Consider the following 15343-nt stretch of genomic DNA (forward strand, 5'->3'; position numbering starts at 1 on the left):
TCACCAAATTTGGAGATACCTGGTTTTGAACAAAGTGTTCTCAATAACATTATCACACTGTATGTAACAGAGAAGTACAGTTATGCTAAGAAATTCTGAATATTCTGAAATTTATCAAACTTTACTTTCTTTTATTATGAAAGACTAGTATACAGGCCTCTTAAAACTGAGAAAAAACTCATCCAAACCGTTGAAACTCATAGACACTATGCAACCTGGGACACAGGGATTGTTAATAAACATAGCTTTGATTTCAAGGTCATGATTAACAAGTACAAACTAACCCTTTAACCTACTGTAACGTCCTGCTGTACAGCACAGTTTTTAACCATTGGCAGACTTATAGATGATGCACTGACCCCATCTAAAGGTGAAAAGGAAACTTGCAGGTTCTGTCCCGAGAGAGCCTGCCGCATAAGGTGAAGGTACAATAATACTATGACCCTTGTTTTTTTTTTTTTTTAATAGAACAATATTAACTTCAAACGTTACAGATTTTCTATTCACTTTTCTTTAAAACATTTAACAGATCATTTGGAAATTTTGAGACCAAAATGTGTTTCCCACAACATGAATAGACTTCCTACAATTTTGCCAAATCATGTGTTCTGGCTAACAAATGCTGTATTGATGTGACAAAACCTCAGTTTTATCAGGTTTCTCAGTAAATGGGCATCCCATGGAGTACTTGACAGCGGAGAAACTAATCAGTGTATTTAATGGTGCCATCACCAAACTGGGCACTCATTTACACAACCTACAATGGCCTAATTCATTCCCTGTGCAGTTCAGTCCCAAGTTTCACCACATCCTTTCAGAGGATGACCATGCAGAAAAAAAACTGTGCTAAACAAGTCACTGAGGCGACATAGTGAGTGTTTAAGTGTTACACATGTGACTATGTTGTGTCTGTTGTTCACACTTTGAGACAAACCTTTGACTGGGTGAGATTTCACTAATGGCCAGCACTGATTACAACAGGACATCATTTGAAAAACCCAATTTCTTCCTAGGTAAATGAAATTGTATATAGACTTATGCCTATAGTAAAACAGACATTGGCTGTGGCACAAACAAGTCTTTGTTTTGCAGTGATGCAAACAACTTGTGAGACAAGAATTAACGACAGGTTTCCCTCTGCTTTTCTGTCATGGAATAATGTTTCCTTCACAGTGTCTCCCAGAGGGCTGAAAATTATGTAAAAATGACGTCATTATACGTCTCTCTGGTCTCGATGAGTCTGTATCTTGAAGGCATTCTGAAAAGTCATTATTGCATATGTCAGTGTCAGAACAACATGTCCCTGTATGTTTACCCCAGTATCAGTCTCTCTGTCTTTTTGTCCTCTAATTTTTAGACTACAAAACCATTACTGACGAGAAGCTGATGGCTGACCGTTGCATCCACTGACGGCTCTGTAACTTAACCAAACCGAGAGACGTTAGTGGTCAAGCGCTCTCTGTCTGCCTGCCTTTTCTTTGTTTCACAGCCTGAGGTGACTGAAGCAGCAGACAGCTGGTGTATTATAATGTAAAGACTCACCAGAGTGAACCCCTCAGCCTTAGGGCAGCTGAGTATATGTGTGTGTGTGTGTGTGTGTGTGTGTGTGTGTGTGTGTGTGTGTGTGTGTGTGTGTGTGTGTGTGTGTGTGTGTGTGAGGACCATGCTGTGCTGTCTCTCTGCCAGGTGGACCTCTTCTTCCTCCTGGTGTCACACATGGGAGGGGCCTGGCTGCATGCAGTCTAAAGCTAGCTCCTCTTATTTCCCTAGCAAATGTTGTCACCACAACCAGTCACATTTCTCTCCTCCTCTTCCTCCTCCACCTCTTTCTCTTCCACTCCTCTCCTCCTTCCTACATCCCTCACTCCCTGCCTGCCTGCCCGTCAGAAATATCCCTAGAGGATAAGATGCCATGGAGGCCACAGGAAGAACAGCGCTTTATGTCTGCTCTGTTCTCTTCATCCTAACAGGTGAGCGCTCAGGGATGTTTTGCTTGAGTTGTCAGTGTTGCGTTGGTGCAGCTATGGCAGTGACTGTGGTTGCTGTGTTTGCTTGGTTGGCAGGGTAAAACTGAGGGTGAGTTGGGGAAGTTTTTCTTTTGTGGTGCACAGTAACACAATGTTCACTTGTGAAATCCTTTATTTATTGAAAGGTTTCAGGTCAGAGAAGCAGTAATGAAACTGGGTTGGAAAATGTAAAAGCAGTGAAGTGAATTCAAGGACAATAACTATATATTTTTGTATTTTAAAAAGTTAAACTACATTCTAATATTGTAACATTAAGTAAGCTATAAGTTGGTAAGTTCTCTACACTGAAGTATCCTATTCTGTTTCAGCCTTTTTCAATGTAAGTTTGAGTCTTTAAAGCGTTCCTTTTAGAGTCTATCTTGGTTTGTTTTGCATGTCCTTTCCATAGCCATTGCCGTGTGAGTTTACAGGATTAGCTTTTCTACTGCTGCTGTATAGTAAAGACATACGGAGGGTTTCAGTGGAAAGAAGAAGTGACCTAGGCCACAGCTCTGTGACTCAGTGATAATAGACATGTACACGCGTCCCTCACATGACCAGATAAATCTAACAGAAAAATCCCTAAAACATGGACTCTCACCTGCTTCATCATTAACCCTCCTTGAGGAGAACTATTTGTCTTATATGAAAGAGGAGAGAAGATGGTGGCGTTTGGACACGCATCGGGAGACTTTATTTAGTATCCAAACAACTTGGATGTGTGTGTGTGGGGGATAAGAGGCAGGTGCTTGTGGGTCTCCACACAATAGTTTGAGTGTGTGTGTGTGTGTGTGTGTGTGCGTGTGTGTGTCTGTCCACTAAATAAAGATATCCTCTTTCTTCAAAAGCCATTGTCACTGTAATCTCGTCGGTATCACCACAACAATATCCGTGTTGTATGGGGACAACAGTGAAGGAGCGGGCTCAGCACACTCCTCATTTTGCCTTTTCGCCGGATCACAGCTGGTGTAAAAAAAAGGCACACTCCTGCTACTGACAACACACACACACACACACACACACACACACACACACACACACACACACACACACACAGAATCTGGTCTGCAGCCTGTAAGAGTGGAACGTGTCGACGGGGTATCTGCATTATTTAGGACATGACACCAGACACACAGTGAATCTATTGTGATAAGGAACATGGGTCACCAGGGACCTGGCTGACACCAGCTGGATGTCCCCAAAGAGGAAGTGTGAATCAGCCAGAGGGGTGGGTGAAAAAAAAAAAAAAAAAAAAGATATTAAAGAAGTAAAGGAAAATTGCTTTAGAAGGAGAGAATGAAACTAATTTTTCTGAGGTTCCCATTTTTCATTCAGGATTTTATTGCATGAGACATAACACACATACAGTAAGTGGTGTGAAATCATATAGATAATTAACAGTCTTTCATGAATATTTTTTCAACCTCATCCAAAAACGAAGAAGTGAGACAAAGGGACACAATTTAGAGAAAAGTGAGAGGTTTGTAGTGAGTTTGTTTCACAGTAACTGCCTACTCACATGCTGCCGCTTAACTCAACCTGGCATCCGCACACATTCCCTCATTTTTTTATTTCAAACTGTCAAGAAAATACCCAGAAAGTGAAGATGTCAAAAATGTCTTCTCAAATGAAACCATCAGGTCATAGATCTGATATGATATTGCTGTAATGATTGAACTCAGGGATGTAATGTAGAAAAGAATGGTAATTTCGACTGTACAACATACTGAGTAAGCACATTTATCGTTATATATGAGATCAAAACGTCCAGTTGAACTGACAATAGGTGCTGAAAAACAACCACAACTCCTTCTACTCTCTGTGTTTTTATTCCGAGTTGTTTTTTAGCTGGTTACCAGCGAATAAACCGCCATGGCAACAAACCAGTGCTTTAACAGACCGCAAGGTGCAATAGATCAACTGTTAGTTATTTCAGACAGCCCAAGTGCTTGGTTTGCGAGTTGGTATCAAAGAGACAGGCCTCGTCCTTTTGTGACAACAATGCCACTCAGTATCGAGCTGGGTCAATATTAACTCACTACAGTTCCAGGACCTGGGCAATTTGAATACTAGGATATACATTATGAGATTAGACGGACACAACAAAACTGGATTCATCTTTAAATGAAAATGGCCCTGTTTTGCTTTCAGTTTCACCATCACTCCATCTAATCAGAAATATCAGAGATACAGTAATTTACAATATAGCAAATATATGCAAAATCCGTTTTAGTTTGCAGCTAATTTTCTAACTAGGTTTTAACCACAAATGATTTAAATTTGTTCATTTGGACTACATCATTTTGTAAAACAATATCAAAATATAATCATATCATAACAGCAATGCAAGTCAATAAATTATCATGATTTAATTATTGTCATGCCCTAATAATGCCATAAAGCAGCATTGATATGTGCCATATATGTTTCAAAATATATTAAATAATTTTTTTTATCTGTGTTATGGTTGCTATCATATGGTATGTATAAAAGGGTGTCTAAGTCTTGTTTTTTTGTAAACAGTATCTGTATACCCATCATAGCTATTTATATCTTTGTTGGGTATACACATACTTTACTGTAGGATTGTATTGCTTTATCTTATTAAAGCTGCCTTAATCAATATTTTAAAGACAGAATAACTATGTGTAATGTATAAGCGATCTCTTGTAGTGACAAGCCAGCAGAGCATTACCATTCTATGGAGAGTTTTAGCATCTTTCAGCTTCATTGTTTTGGTTTTACTTCCAAGAACTGTTTTGGTTCACTCTCACTACTGTCATCTGCATTATTTCCGTACACAGCAGGCAGCTTTTTCTGTGGAAAAAAACAACTGTCTGTATGCTACCTGCTCAGCACCAAATGGCAGAGAGACAAAGCTAGCGACTAGTTGATGAACATAGCATTTAGCTGCTGAAAAGCCAGATATTCCTCTCAGGAATTGGTGGAGATTTAAACAGAGCTAAAAGGAGAGTGAATATTGGAACTGGATTTTTTTCCAATGGCAAGAAACACAACTACAAATGGGCAATAGGCAACTGTTTGATAACGCATTAGCCATACCAATTTTATAAATATGTCAATGTTGTGTTTACAGCTTGTTGCGCTGCAAAAAGTAAAATATTGCAGGCTGAAATGGCAGATAGCTTTTCATCACCTTTCATAATCCTTCTCAATACTACAAGAGGACAGGCTGGATTAACACATTTTATCAAATAATTTCCACTACCACTGAAAATGCACATGGGTCACCCTACCTGAATGAGCTGCTAACACCAAATAATTATTTAGTTTGGGTTTAATGAGAAACACTGAATACATTAACTGTTGACATGAACATTTTCACATTTAAATAGCTATGGGATATTGGTAACCTAAATTGTGGCATCAATCTCCAAACCCTTTTTTAAATTACAGGGGAAAATGGACACTTAGGGAACGGAAACACTCAGTAACTTACTGACAGTCAATAGACATGGAAGCACTGCGTGCGTTCACAATAAAATGATCTAATTATTCTAAATCATGATCAACAAGTTACCCTACTGCGATCGTGCAATAACTCTCTTTGTTTCCCTTATTCTCCTCCTCTTCCTTTTCCTGCCAACTTCACCAACTCAGAAGTCAGCTGTGAGTTAATCCACATACCTTCATCTGTCCATCATGGTATTGAGGGGAAGTCACTGCTCCTGTCTGTTGAGACGCGCTTCCCACTAGATGACGTTGAGATCCAGGGAACTTGGTCCTACACCAGGCCAAGCGGCAGCAGAACCACATTGGTGACGTTTACCAAAGAAACCTCAATCCCTGACATGACGTACCGCAACCACCTGCTCTTTAGAGAACCCAATGTGTCTTTGCTAATCCTGAAATTAAACCAGGACAATGAAGGGGATTACTACTTGAAACTCAACATAGCATTTCATAACAAGACAGGATTGGTTATAAAGGAGGAGAGAACTGTGCATGTAACAGTGGATGGTGAGTGTTTTCCTATCACATGTCATAATGACCAGATGGATGTCATCTATGGATTCAGCTCTGAATTCTTTGTTTTTTCCCCCTCAGTCCCTGTGTCCACTCCTGTCATTGAGAAGAGGCCATCATATGCAGTTGTTGAGGACAAGGCAAACGTAACCTGGACTTGTTCTGTCGAAAGAGGAACAAGAGTTGTGTTCCACTGGCTAAGGGACAACGTCACACTTGGCCCCAGTGACAGATACCACTTCTCCCAAGACAACTCTACGTTGTTAATCAATCCTGTGAGAAAAGACGACAAGGGAACTTACCACTGTGTGGCCAGCAACGCTGTCAGCCAGGGTCAGCACAGCAGGGCCGTGGAACTCAATGTCTATTGTGAGTAGATACTGTATATCTGTATTCTTCTTTTACTTCTCTGTCCCTGCACCATGACCACCCAGCAACTGCACATCTAGTACCCAATCAGTTCCCATAGAATTGCAATGTGGTGCATTTCCTGTGAGAATGTAATCTTCATTGTTTTATAATACAAAAGACATGGAAGTCTCATAGTCAGCTGCTTCTCAAGCTCAAAAAGTCTAGCATAATAAAATGCTGATCACTTTGATCAATTATTTCATGTGAAAGTAGCTGCTGTTAACACCATAAATGACCATTTACAGCAAATAGAAGTCTATAATGCTCGGCTAATATTACAGGGAATGGAATTAGATTTTGTTTTACGTCCCTGGTGCCAAAATCTCCAACATGGCAGGTGTGGTCTTAATTTTACAAGTTGTTAACTTGCTAAATTAGGCAGGATAAACCTAACTGAACCAAACGGAGAAATAACATAAAGACAACCATACAGATAAAATAAGTCAATTGTAGGTGTAATTTCTTACACATATACATCTTTTTAATTTGACACACACTGGAAACAGATCTATTAACACTACAGGGTCAGAATAGCCTGTGCAGTTTAATTTTCAATTATTTTGTACAATGTATTTTGTGTTTTTCTCCAAAAACATTTGATTGTAGGGTGTGTTTGTCACAAAGTTACTGTACTAATATCAATATCTATTTTAGTTTATGTGCTCTCTATGCACTGTATTAGGTTATATAAATGTCTGTTAGATCAGACTACTTTCTGACAACTGAAAACATGTGACTGTTACGGGTATTTGCATGGGAGCAGACTAATCTCACAGAGCTCCTCTGTTCTTCCATAAAGTGTGTAGATACACTGATGAACTGGCCTGGTTTTGTGAGTCTGAGGGTGTACCCAAGAACATACTGTATGTATAATCATTCAATGAATTCATTTGAATATGTTTTCATTTTTACAAAACTGATGTTTCTGTATTGACGCAAAGGATATACATAGTATACATTTGTGTGACATACTTTTTTTTCCCATCCCTTCAGCCAGCATGCTCGAACTGTGAGTGAGTTAATAACTTGGCACAGAGAGCTGCAGAACTAGTACATTTAGCATTGCCATCATTTCTGTTTGAATTGGCAGATCATGTTCGTGTTAGCCTTCACTAGTATTCTGCAGAAAGCAAATCCTCTACTATCAGTTAAAATACTTTCAGTTTGAACATGTTCAGTTTCTATTCCAGTCAGATGCTTTACTTATGTTAATGTATTACTGACAACAACTAATATATATTTTTCCAATATCAGGTTTCTAGTCTGAAACTTCTAAAATTTCCTTTGGGATGAATAAAGTATCTATCTATCTATCTATCTATCTATCTATCTATCTATCTATCTATCTATCTATCTATCTATCTATCTATCTATCTATCTATCTATCTATCTATCTATCTATCTATCTATCTGAAACAAGTCACATACACATTCAAACTGATTATGTCACTTGACGGATTGACTTTAGATGAATCACATTAGAACTGCAATGTCTGGATTGCCACTAAGGCTACTCGTGTCATGTCACGCAGTGACTTAAAACAAATATCTTACTTAACTACATGGCTTAAACATGCCATAGGGAGACACTACTGTTGTTAGCATGAAACAAATCCGCTCATATTATTTACAATCTCATGATTATTTGCCAAAAGCGTACCAAATTATATTAACATCTGCTTAAACTACTACTAAAACATTTCTGGAAATTATTTCCGTATGTTGTTATAACATCTCCACTGGAGCTGTTTGGTTGGTTAAGTGACTTGTTTAAGGGCAAGCACTGCTCTTTCATTTCCCCACCTTGACTTATTTTGCTAGACTGTGGATCCAACCTATGACCTTGTAATCAGAATCTTTTGGCTGCTGCCGCCCCATGATGCATTAACAGGAGGCACTTCATAGAAAAGTAAACATTCTGTATAATAAGTGCCATATCAGAAGCAAACATGTTCCCTGACCCACTCTTTCCCTGCAGATGGCCCCTACAACCTGGAGGTGAACTCAGGCCAGGGCCTGCGAACAGGAGAAGTGTTCACCATCAACCCTGGAGAGCTGGTCTTCTTTGAATGCCAGGCTGACTCCAACCCACCCAACAGCTACGTCTGGATCGCTAAGAGCCGCAACGCCACCCAGGTCATCACTGAGGGCCCGCGGCTGGAGGTGCTCTCCTATAGACTGGCCCAAGCTGAAGAGTACCTGTGCCGCGCCTTCAACAATGTGACCCAAAAGCAGGACGAGGCCCAGTTCACTCTGGTGGTGGCCAGCTTAGGAACAGGTGGGTAGAGGGTGGAACATGGCAAGAAAGAGCAGGGCGTGGGTAGATTTTGGGAATCCTCTGAGATAAACACTGTGTAAACAGCATGTCATGCCAAAAGCAGAAGAGGTTTATGAGCTATGAGAGATATGTCTTGACAATGACAACCACCATGGCCAGATTTGGGAACACATAGGTTTTAAAATACGGGGCAGTGTGTGCACAAAAGGTAAAAAGTGAAACCAGGTTATACCATGAAATTTACATGGTTATTATGAAACTGTTGCTAGGTTCCAGCGCCTGCAGCCTGTATTAAAGTTCAGTGGCTGGGAAAGTAAACAGTGGATAACAGCTGATGTATTTGTTGACTAAGTTTTATAGCATGTGGAGTTTCTGTGTGCCGAATGCGACATTGATATGTTGTCTAGGTGATACTGAGAAAGGCTTGCTGATGGATACTGCTGATACTGGCTATGATTTGTAATGTGTTTATTGAGTCAACAGAAGTCATGACAGCATCCATTTTTTATTGACATCAAAATGTCTTACGGACATTACCAAAGAATCCTCGCATGACTAACCTTTTAATAACACTACCCACGCTAGCTGCTGTATGGTGCTGGATTTAAGCACACTGGTGCTTTAAACTAAATGCTAACATGAGCAGGCTACAGGTTGTATTTTAGTTAAGCCTAGTAGCATGCTAACATTTCCTAATTATTATTTGCTAATCTACAGTAGATGCTGATGGGAATGTCATTAGTTTTGCAGGTATTCGGTCATAAAACAAAGTTTTGGGCAAATCCAAATTGACCTGATGATGGCACTTGAAGAAAAGTTATTGCCAAAGTTATTCAAACATATCTTCTAGGTTAGAGACCTTGAATATAAGAACATCAATCCATCTGAAAGTCGAAATTTTTCACATAAAAATTCAACTTCATGGAGGTGCTAGAGGAAAGGTCAGGGAGACACCAAAGCCATTATGATTCATCCTCTGGGGACAATGAATGTGTGTACAGAATTTCATGGAAATCCAACTAACCTAATAGTTGTTGAGTTGTTACAGTCTGGACCAAAGTTGCCATCCCAAGAGCCAGTTTGGCTAACATAAGTGTTAATATCATTACCCCTCTTGTATTTGTTTACAGGGAAAGAGAAGCACACCCAGGAGGGCAGCTCTGTTTCCCCTCTGGCAGCCATTACTGTCTGCTCATTGTTCGTCATTGGCTTTATACTGCTGTTCTTCCTCAGGAGAACCTGCCATCCTAAGAGAGGTAAGATAATGTCTTATCCTGTTGTTTGACAGAGGTGTTTTTCTAGCAGCAGTTCTTGTTAATAATGTGAGATCATCCCTCACAGTTAGTCCTGCAACCTGTTTAACATGTTCCATGTTTGAAATCTGCCTGTATGAAGTTGAACGCTGAGATACGTAAGATAACAACGGCTTGAGAGTTCTTACACATTGAGGTTAATCAAATATGCAAAGAGCTTGCAAATGTCAGTGAAAGTGAAGCTAACCAGGGCAAAGTGTCTACTGCATTTGCATTTAAGTGAACTTGTCATTTCTGTATTTATAAATAATTATTTCCCTCTGTCTCTTTTAACAGTGCTTATGAGCATTTACAACAGGTAAGAGCCTTGTATATGAAATTAATACAGGCATGAACAATAGCATTTTTAGTAGTGTATATGCTTCAACTAATAGCTTTATTTGCCTGTTTTGGTAGACCGCTTGCAGAGCAGAAACGACCACATCGTTCAGGTAAGCTACTGCTTGTTAAAGGTGATCTATTATGCTTTTCCATATTTTCTGTTATATCAATAATGTTAGAATGTCAGAATTCACGTAAAACATGGCCAAAGCTTCAAATAATGAGGTAAACGTATTTCAGAGAAATCCCCGTGAGCAAAAACCTCAGATTTCCCAATGTTTTAAACACTTTGCTTTCAATGTTGTTTTCTACTCTTGTGTCACGTCACACAGGGCTGGGTTTCTATGATTGGTCATTTGCTCCAGGCAGGCTACTGAAGAGTTTTTTTTTTAGGCTAACGTTACTGCAGTGTTTATTGTCACAAGTACTGTAGCTACATGCTAACGCTAGAGAAGCTGTAATCTTGACTACCAATGTTGTTCATGCCTCCCCAATTTCGGGGTCACATTACTGCTGGAACATGTCCGGTTGTGTCATATATGGTTAAAAAGCCTTTATCTATAAACTATTGTTCCACAATGTGGAAAATGTTGCTTGCGCCATGCTGAGTGCAACAACAGTGGAGATTCCAAGAAACTCTGAGATGCGGAAATACTCTGGCCAATCAGAGCAGACTGGGCTTATATGAGAGGGGGGCTTGAAGAGACAGGCACTCCAACAGAGCGTCTCATACAGAGGGTGAATACAGGTGCAGCAGCCATGGGCAGTATGAGAAAAATAAAGTGTTTTTTGAACATTAAAGCATGTTCTAGTAGAATCCCAAAATACAAGTATGAATCTGAAAACAGGTCACCTTTCACAGATGTTTTTACCTGCTTGTCAAGCATCCCCTCCCCATATATAGAGTACCGTTTGTCTACATCATATTGGTATGAGTTTAAAGCAGAAAAGTAAACAAGGTGAAGGATATCTCATTGAGTCCAGCTGAAAAGCTTTTATGGTGTCATTTAGGGCTGTCAAAATTAACGCGTTAATTTTAAAAAAAAATTAAAGAAATTAACGCAGCTGTGTTTTTTTACTTCATGTGGCGGCTGAGAAACGTAATACGTCTACATAACAGCAGGCGGCGCTACTCTGTATTGTTGCCCAAGTAATGAAAACCGGCAGCTGATTGGACGAACGCGTCACATGGGTTTGTTTTCTCCGGAAATCCAAAGCCAGACTGTCATTCAGAATACGATCTCATATTGTACTAAAATAGTTCACTGAAACATGTTTCTGAAAACATTTTAAGCGAGAAATAGGCCGTGCAGTTGCTGAATCTGTCTTCATTTCAGCTCAACAAAGGTCAGTTTAGAAGATTTTCGTCAGATTTTGAGAGACTAGTCACCTCATTCCTCTCGCCATTTCCGGGTGAGTCCCGACTGCCCTGCCGGCGACTGAACATAGGCTCGTTGGAGATGAACTGCGCCTCGCCTGTAAAGTAGACGAGAGCAGGCGACAGCAGCCGGGGACGGTGACAAAAATCTGCTCTCAAGTCAGACAGTTTCTAGCCGTTTCCAGCAGCCTTCAGCAGGACTAAATAAGCCAAATTGTTGCTGCTGTTGTTCTGAAAGATATTAAACATTCTGAACTTAGCAGAACCTTTCCTTGTTTGTTTTTTTCTTCATATTTGCAAAGTTAAGTGATTTAGCATTTAAATATCCATTATTATAAGCTTCAGTCTCAATTTAAAAAAAGCGATTAATCGCAGCAAATTGTGCAATTAATTAGTTAATTGTTTTTTAATCGATTGACAGCCCTAGTGTCATTACATTCATCATGTTACTGTAAAGTTGGACTCAAAATAGATACAGATGCACTGGTCTGATATTTAAGCCTGTCTATCAACAGGTCATGAAGATGCAACAGAAGACTTTGGCATCTACGAGTTTGTCTCCATACCTGGGAAGATGGAATCTGCACAGGTATTTACCATGTTGTATATTGACATGGATTTAGTGATGAAGCAGCTTTTTGTCTACTGTTGAAAAGTTGCTTGTGGTTTTTTAATATTCCTATGCAACTGTCCTGCAGGCATCGTGCAGATCTCTGGCTCGCCTCGAGTCAGTTCAGGATATGCACACCACCATCTACGATGTGATCAGACACGTTCCTGAAACCCCAAGTCACAGTTTGCTTAAGTAATAAGCTGGAGAGTTGAGATGGAACTTACAGTGATTTCACTTGAAGACTCCTGTGTAGCTTTATTCTCTGTTATCAAAGCCTGGAACACTGTTTTTATCGGGCCTATTTTTTTTGCACAAGGGAGGATGGAGACTTGTGTGAGTACACAACCTGATCGTGCACTGTTACTGTCCAGAGTTTAGGACAGATGTTAAATGACCTTTGCTGACATTATTGTGAGATGAAAGTGTAAGTATGCCTTGAAATTTGTTTTTTTATGTGAAAGTATAACTGTATTTGAAACTGGTTTGCCTTTGTTGTTCAAAAATTAAGATCACTTCAGGTCATATTACACAAAGTAAGTTAGATGATATTATGAGGTACCGACAAGGTACCCAAACTATTCAAAGCATATGTTTAATTTTGAATACTAAGGTTTTATTTGCCATTTCACTAATATGCTTCTTATTTAACATTCCTGCCAATGAGAGTCTGTTTTGCGAGACAAGTATTATAATGAATGCATTTCTTATATGAAATATGTTTAGGTTAATTGTAAATATTGTACATGGATTATACTCCAGATTCTTTATAAATATTATTCTATTTCTATGTTTTGCTCCAATCTATTTATAGAAACACTTAACCCCATTTTCACAAATGTAGCATTTTTCCCTGCTCAACATCGATATAATGAAATGCTGAATTGAAATAAGACATAGGAATAATGATTCATAAATTATTGTTATTATATTATAAAACAAATGGTTGTACAGTTTGCATTCACATGTTTGTTTTGTACTTTATTAAAGATATAACTGTTTACTATTCTGGGCCTTTTTTAAATATTAGAACTTAATTCTAGCCATTCCTTCATTTATATTTGCACTTCTTTGTCTTTTTCATTTTTGTCAGGGCTTGAAATGAACATTTTCCTAATCATAGATCCTTAGAAAAATAAATAAATAGCTGAAGCCAGCAAAGATGTCTGCTGCCTCACAGTAAGGCTTTGTCCAATGTCTTGGCTGCGATCTCTCTTCTCACAAGTGTTTGAGTTGTATTTGTTGCCTCCAAATTGCTGCAGAGTGCTCGCTTCTCTCAGCTTTGTTGCATTGGTATGCTGTGTACCTGGCTGGATATGGAGACAGGCAGCAACAGACGGATGGTTCAGCATGTGGCAGAGTGCCCTCCACCTGCTCCTGCTGACAACTTGTCACGAGTAGATGAAAACGTGTGTGCTTTCTTTTCTGCGTGTGTGTATGTAAAAGAGAGTTAATACTATCAGACACAAAAGTGTTTTGTTTAAAAACAGAGGTCAGAATTGTTTCTGTTATTTTTCCACCTTGGATGTACCATTAAAAGGCAGCAGTCTGCTTTCTGCTAGATTCAGCTTTTTGTGTTTTGTTGTCCCCATTGTGTCACTACTGTGGTGAGTGCTTCCATTGAAATTCATGTCAAATGCTGTAGCACAAAACATACCCAAATTACAAGCTAGTAGATCTAGTATTGGAACTTTTAAAACTCCTAAAAAGATACATTTTAATTGATTTGGCACCCAGGTGGTTTGTTTCCAGAGAAAACTGGTGACTTTGAATGATACATATCACACAAATATATTACTTTACAACATTGCCAATATATGCAACAAGAACAATAATTACACTTGTAAGTTTTTTGGATAATAAATTGTCAAGACCTGAACCTCATACTGAGTCATAAAGTGCTGCTTATCATGATCCCCTGCTCCCCTGCAAAACAACAAGCAGTTTATTGAATCTCTAATTATAGCTGATGAACTGACCAACTAAGTGTGCAGTGTCTTTGTGGTGGCATCTCTGGGTAGAGGTTGCCATCTGTTCCGTCTCAGTGTATGCTTTAAGGGAGGCTCCTCACTGTGGATGACTGCCTAACAAACAACAGTGGAGTAAATTCACCTAAGGAGAGATACCTCACCTTCATTTGACTGGGAAATAGCCGGAGGGATCATTAACCAGGAACTAGAGCTCACAGTGCCTGCTGTCTGCTGCGTGCTGCCTGCTTTTAACCAAGGGCTGCTCAAAATAACACCCAGGAGGCAATTACAAAACAGGCTGAATGGGTCTGCATGTGTTGTTTTTTGTAATTATTCTGAACAGTTTACAATGCAGAGCCAGGTCTAAATGACTTGGCAGAGATGGAGTACATGGCACTGAGTGGTGGATGGCATGACATGATGACATTATCACAGAAGGAAAAGTGGTTTGCTAAATAATGCAGCCACACCAAAAATAGTGTTATATATTAAAGTTATATATTGGTAACCTTAACCTGTTTGAGACTAAATTATATGTACTTGATTACAGTATAAACAACAAAGTGTCACATAGCATACAGAAGATACAGACAGTTGTGAAACAAGTACTCATATCCTTAACTTATAAAATAAGCTACTCCATTAAAGTACTGCATTAAAAATAAAGTACAAAAACTGATTATGCAGAACAATGGCCATTGTCAGTGTGATATTATTACATCCACTATATAATACCATTGGGTTATTTTTATTGATGCACTAACATTTCAGCAACATTTTAATGTTATAGCAGGTTTAAAAAAAACATTCGATTTACTTTATACTATTGGGAAGTTTAATCTGTAACCATGTATCATATTTTATAAGATGATCATATGTTTTCAACATTCTTCTTACATGTAAGGACAGTATCTGACTAAATTAACTTAGTTACTTTCCAATACTGGCTATAAATATAGAAAAGTGTATACAGCTATGTAATGAGGTCAACCAGGGTAATTTCAGTATAAGCTGTGGAACAAATGAGGCCTTTTTCACAGCTGACATTTTGACAAGCACAGATGATGCT

At 39.0% G+C, this 15343-nt stretch overlaps 1 protein-coding gene across 1 annotated transcript; it reads left to right on the forward strand.

Moving 5' to 3' along the window:
- Positions 1–1864: 1864 nt before the first annotated feature.
- hepacam2 (HEPACAM family member 2) lies at positions 1865–13307 on the forward strand. The gene is made up of 9 exons (XM_028597904.1): positions 1865–1970; positions 5628–5987; positions 6075–6362; positions 8383–8682; positions 9813–9938; positions 10272–10293; positions 10392–10426; positions 12210–12283; positions 12393–13307. The coding sequence occupies exons 1-9, from the start codon at positions 1913–1915 to the stop codon at positions 12501–12503; spliced, it is 1374 nt and encodes a 457-aa protein (XP_028453705.1). The 5' UTR covers positions 1865–1912; the 3' UTR covers positions 12504–13307.
- The last annotated feature ends 2036 nt before the right edge of the window (positions 13308–15343 follow it).

Source organism: Perca flavescens, chromosome 14 (genome assembly GCF_004354835.1).
Source record: "Perca flavescens isolate YP-PL-M2 chromosome 14, PFLA_1.0, whole genome shotgun sequence".
Classification (NCBI taxonomy): Eukaryota; Metazoa; Chordata; class Actinopteri; order Perciformes; family Percidae; genus Perca; species Perca flavescens.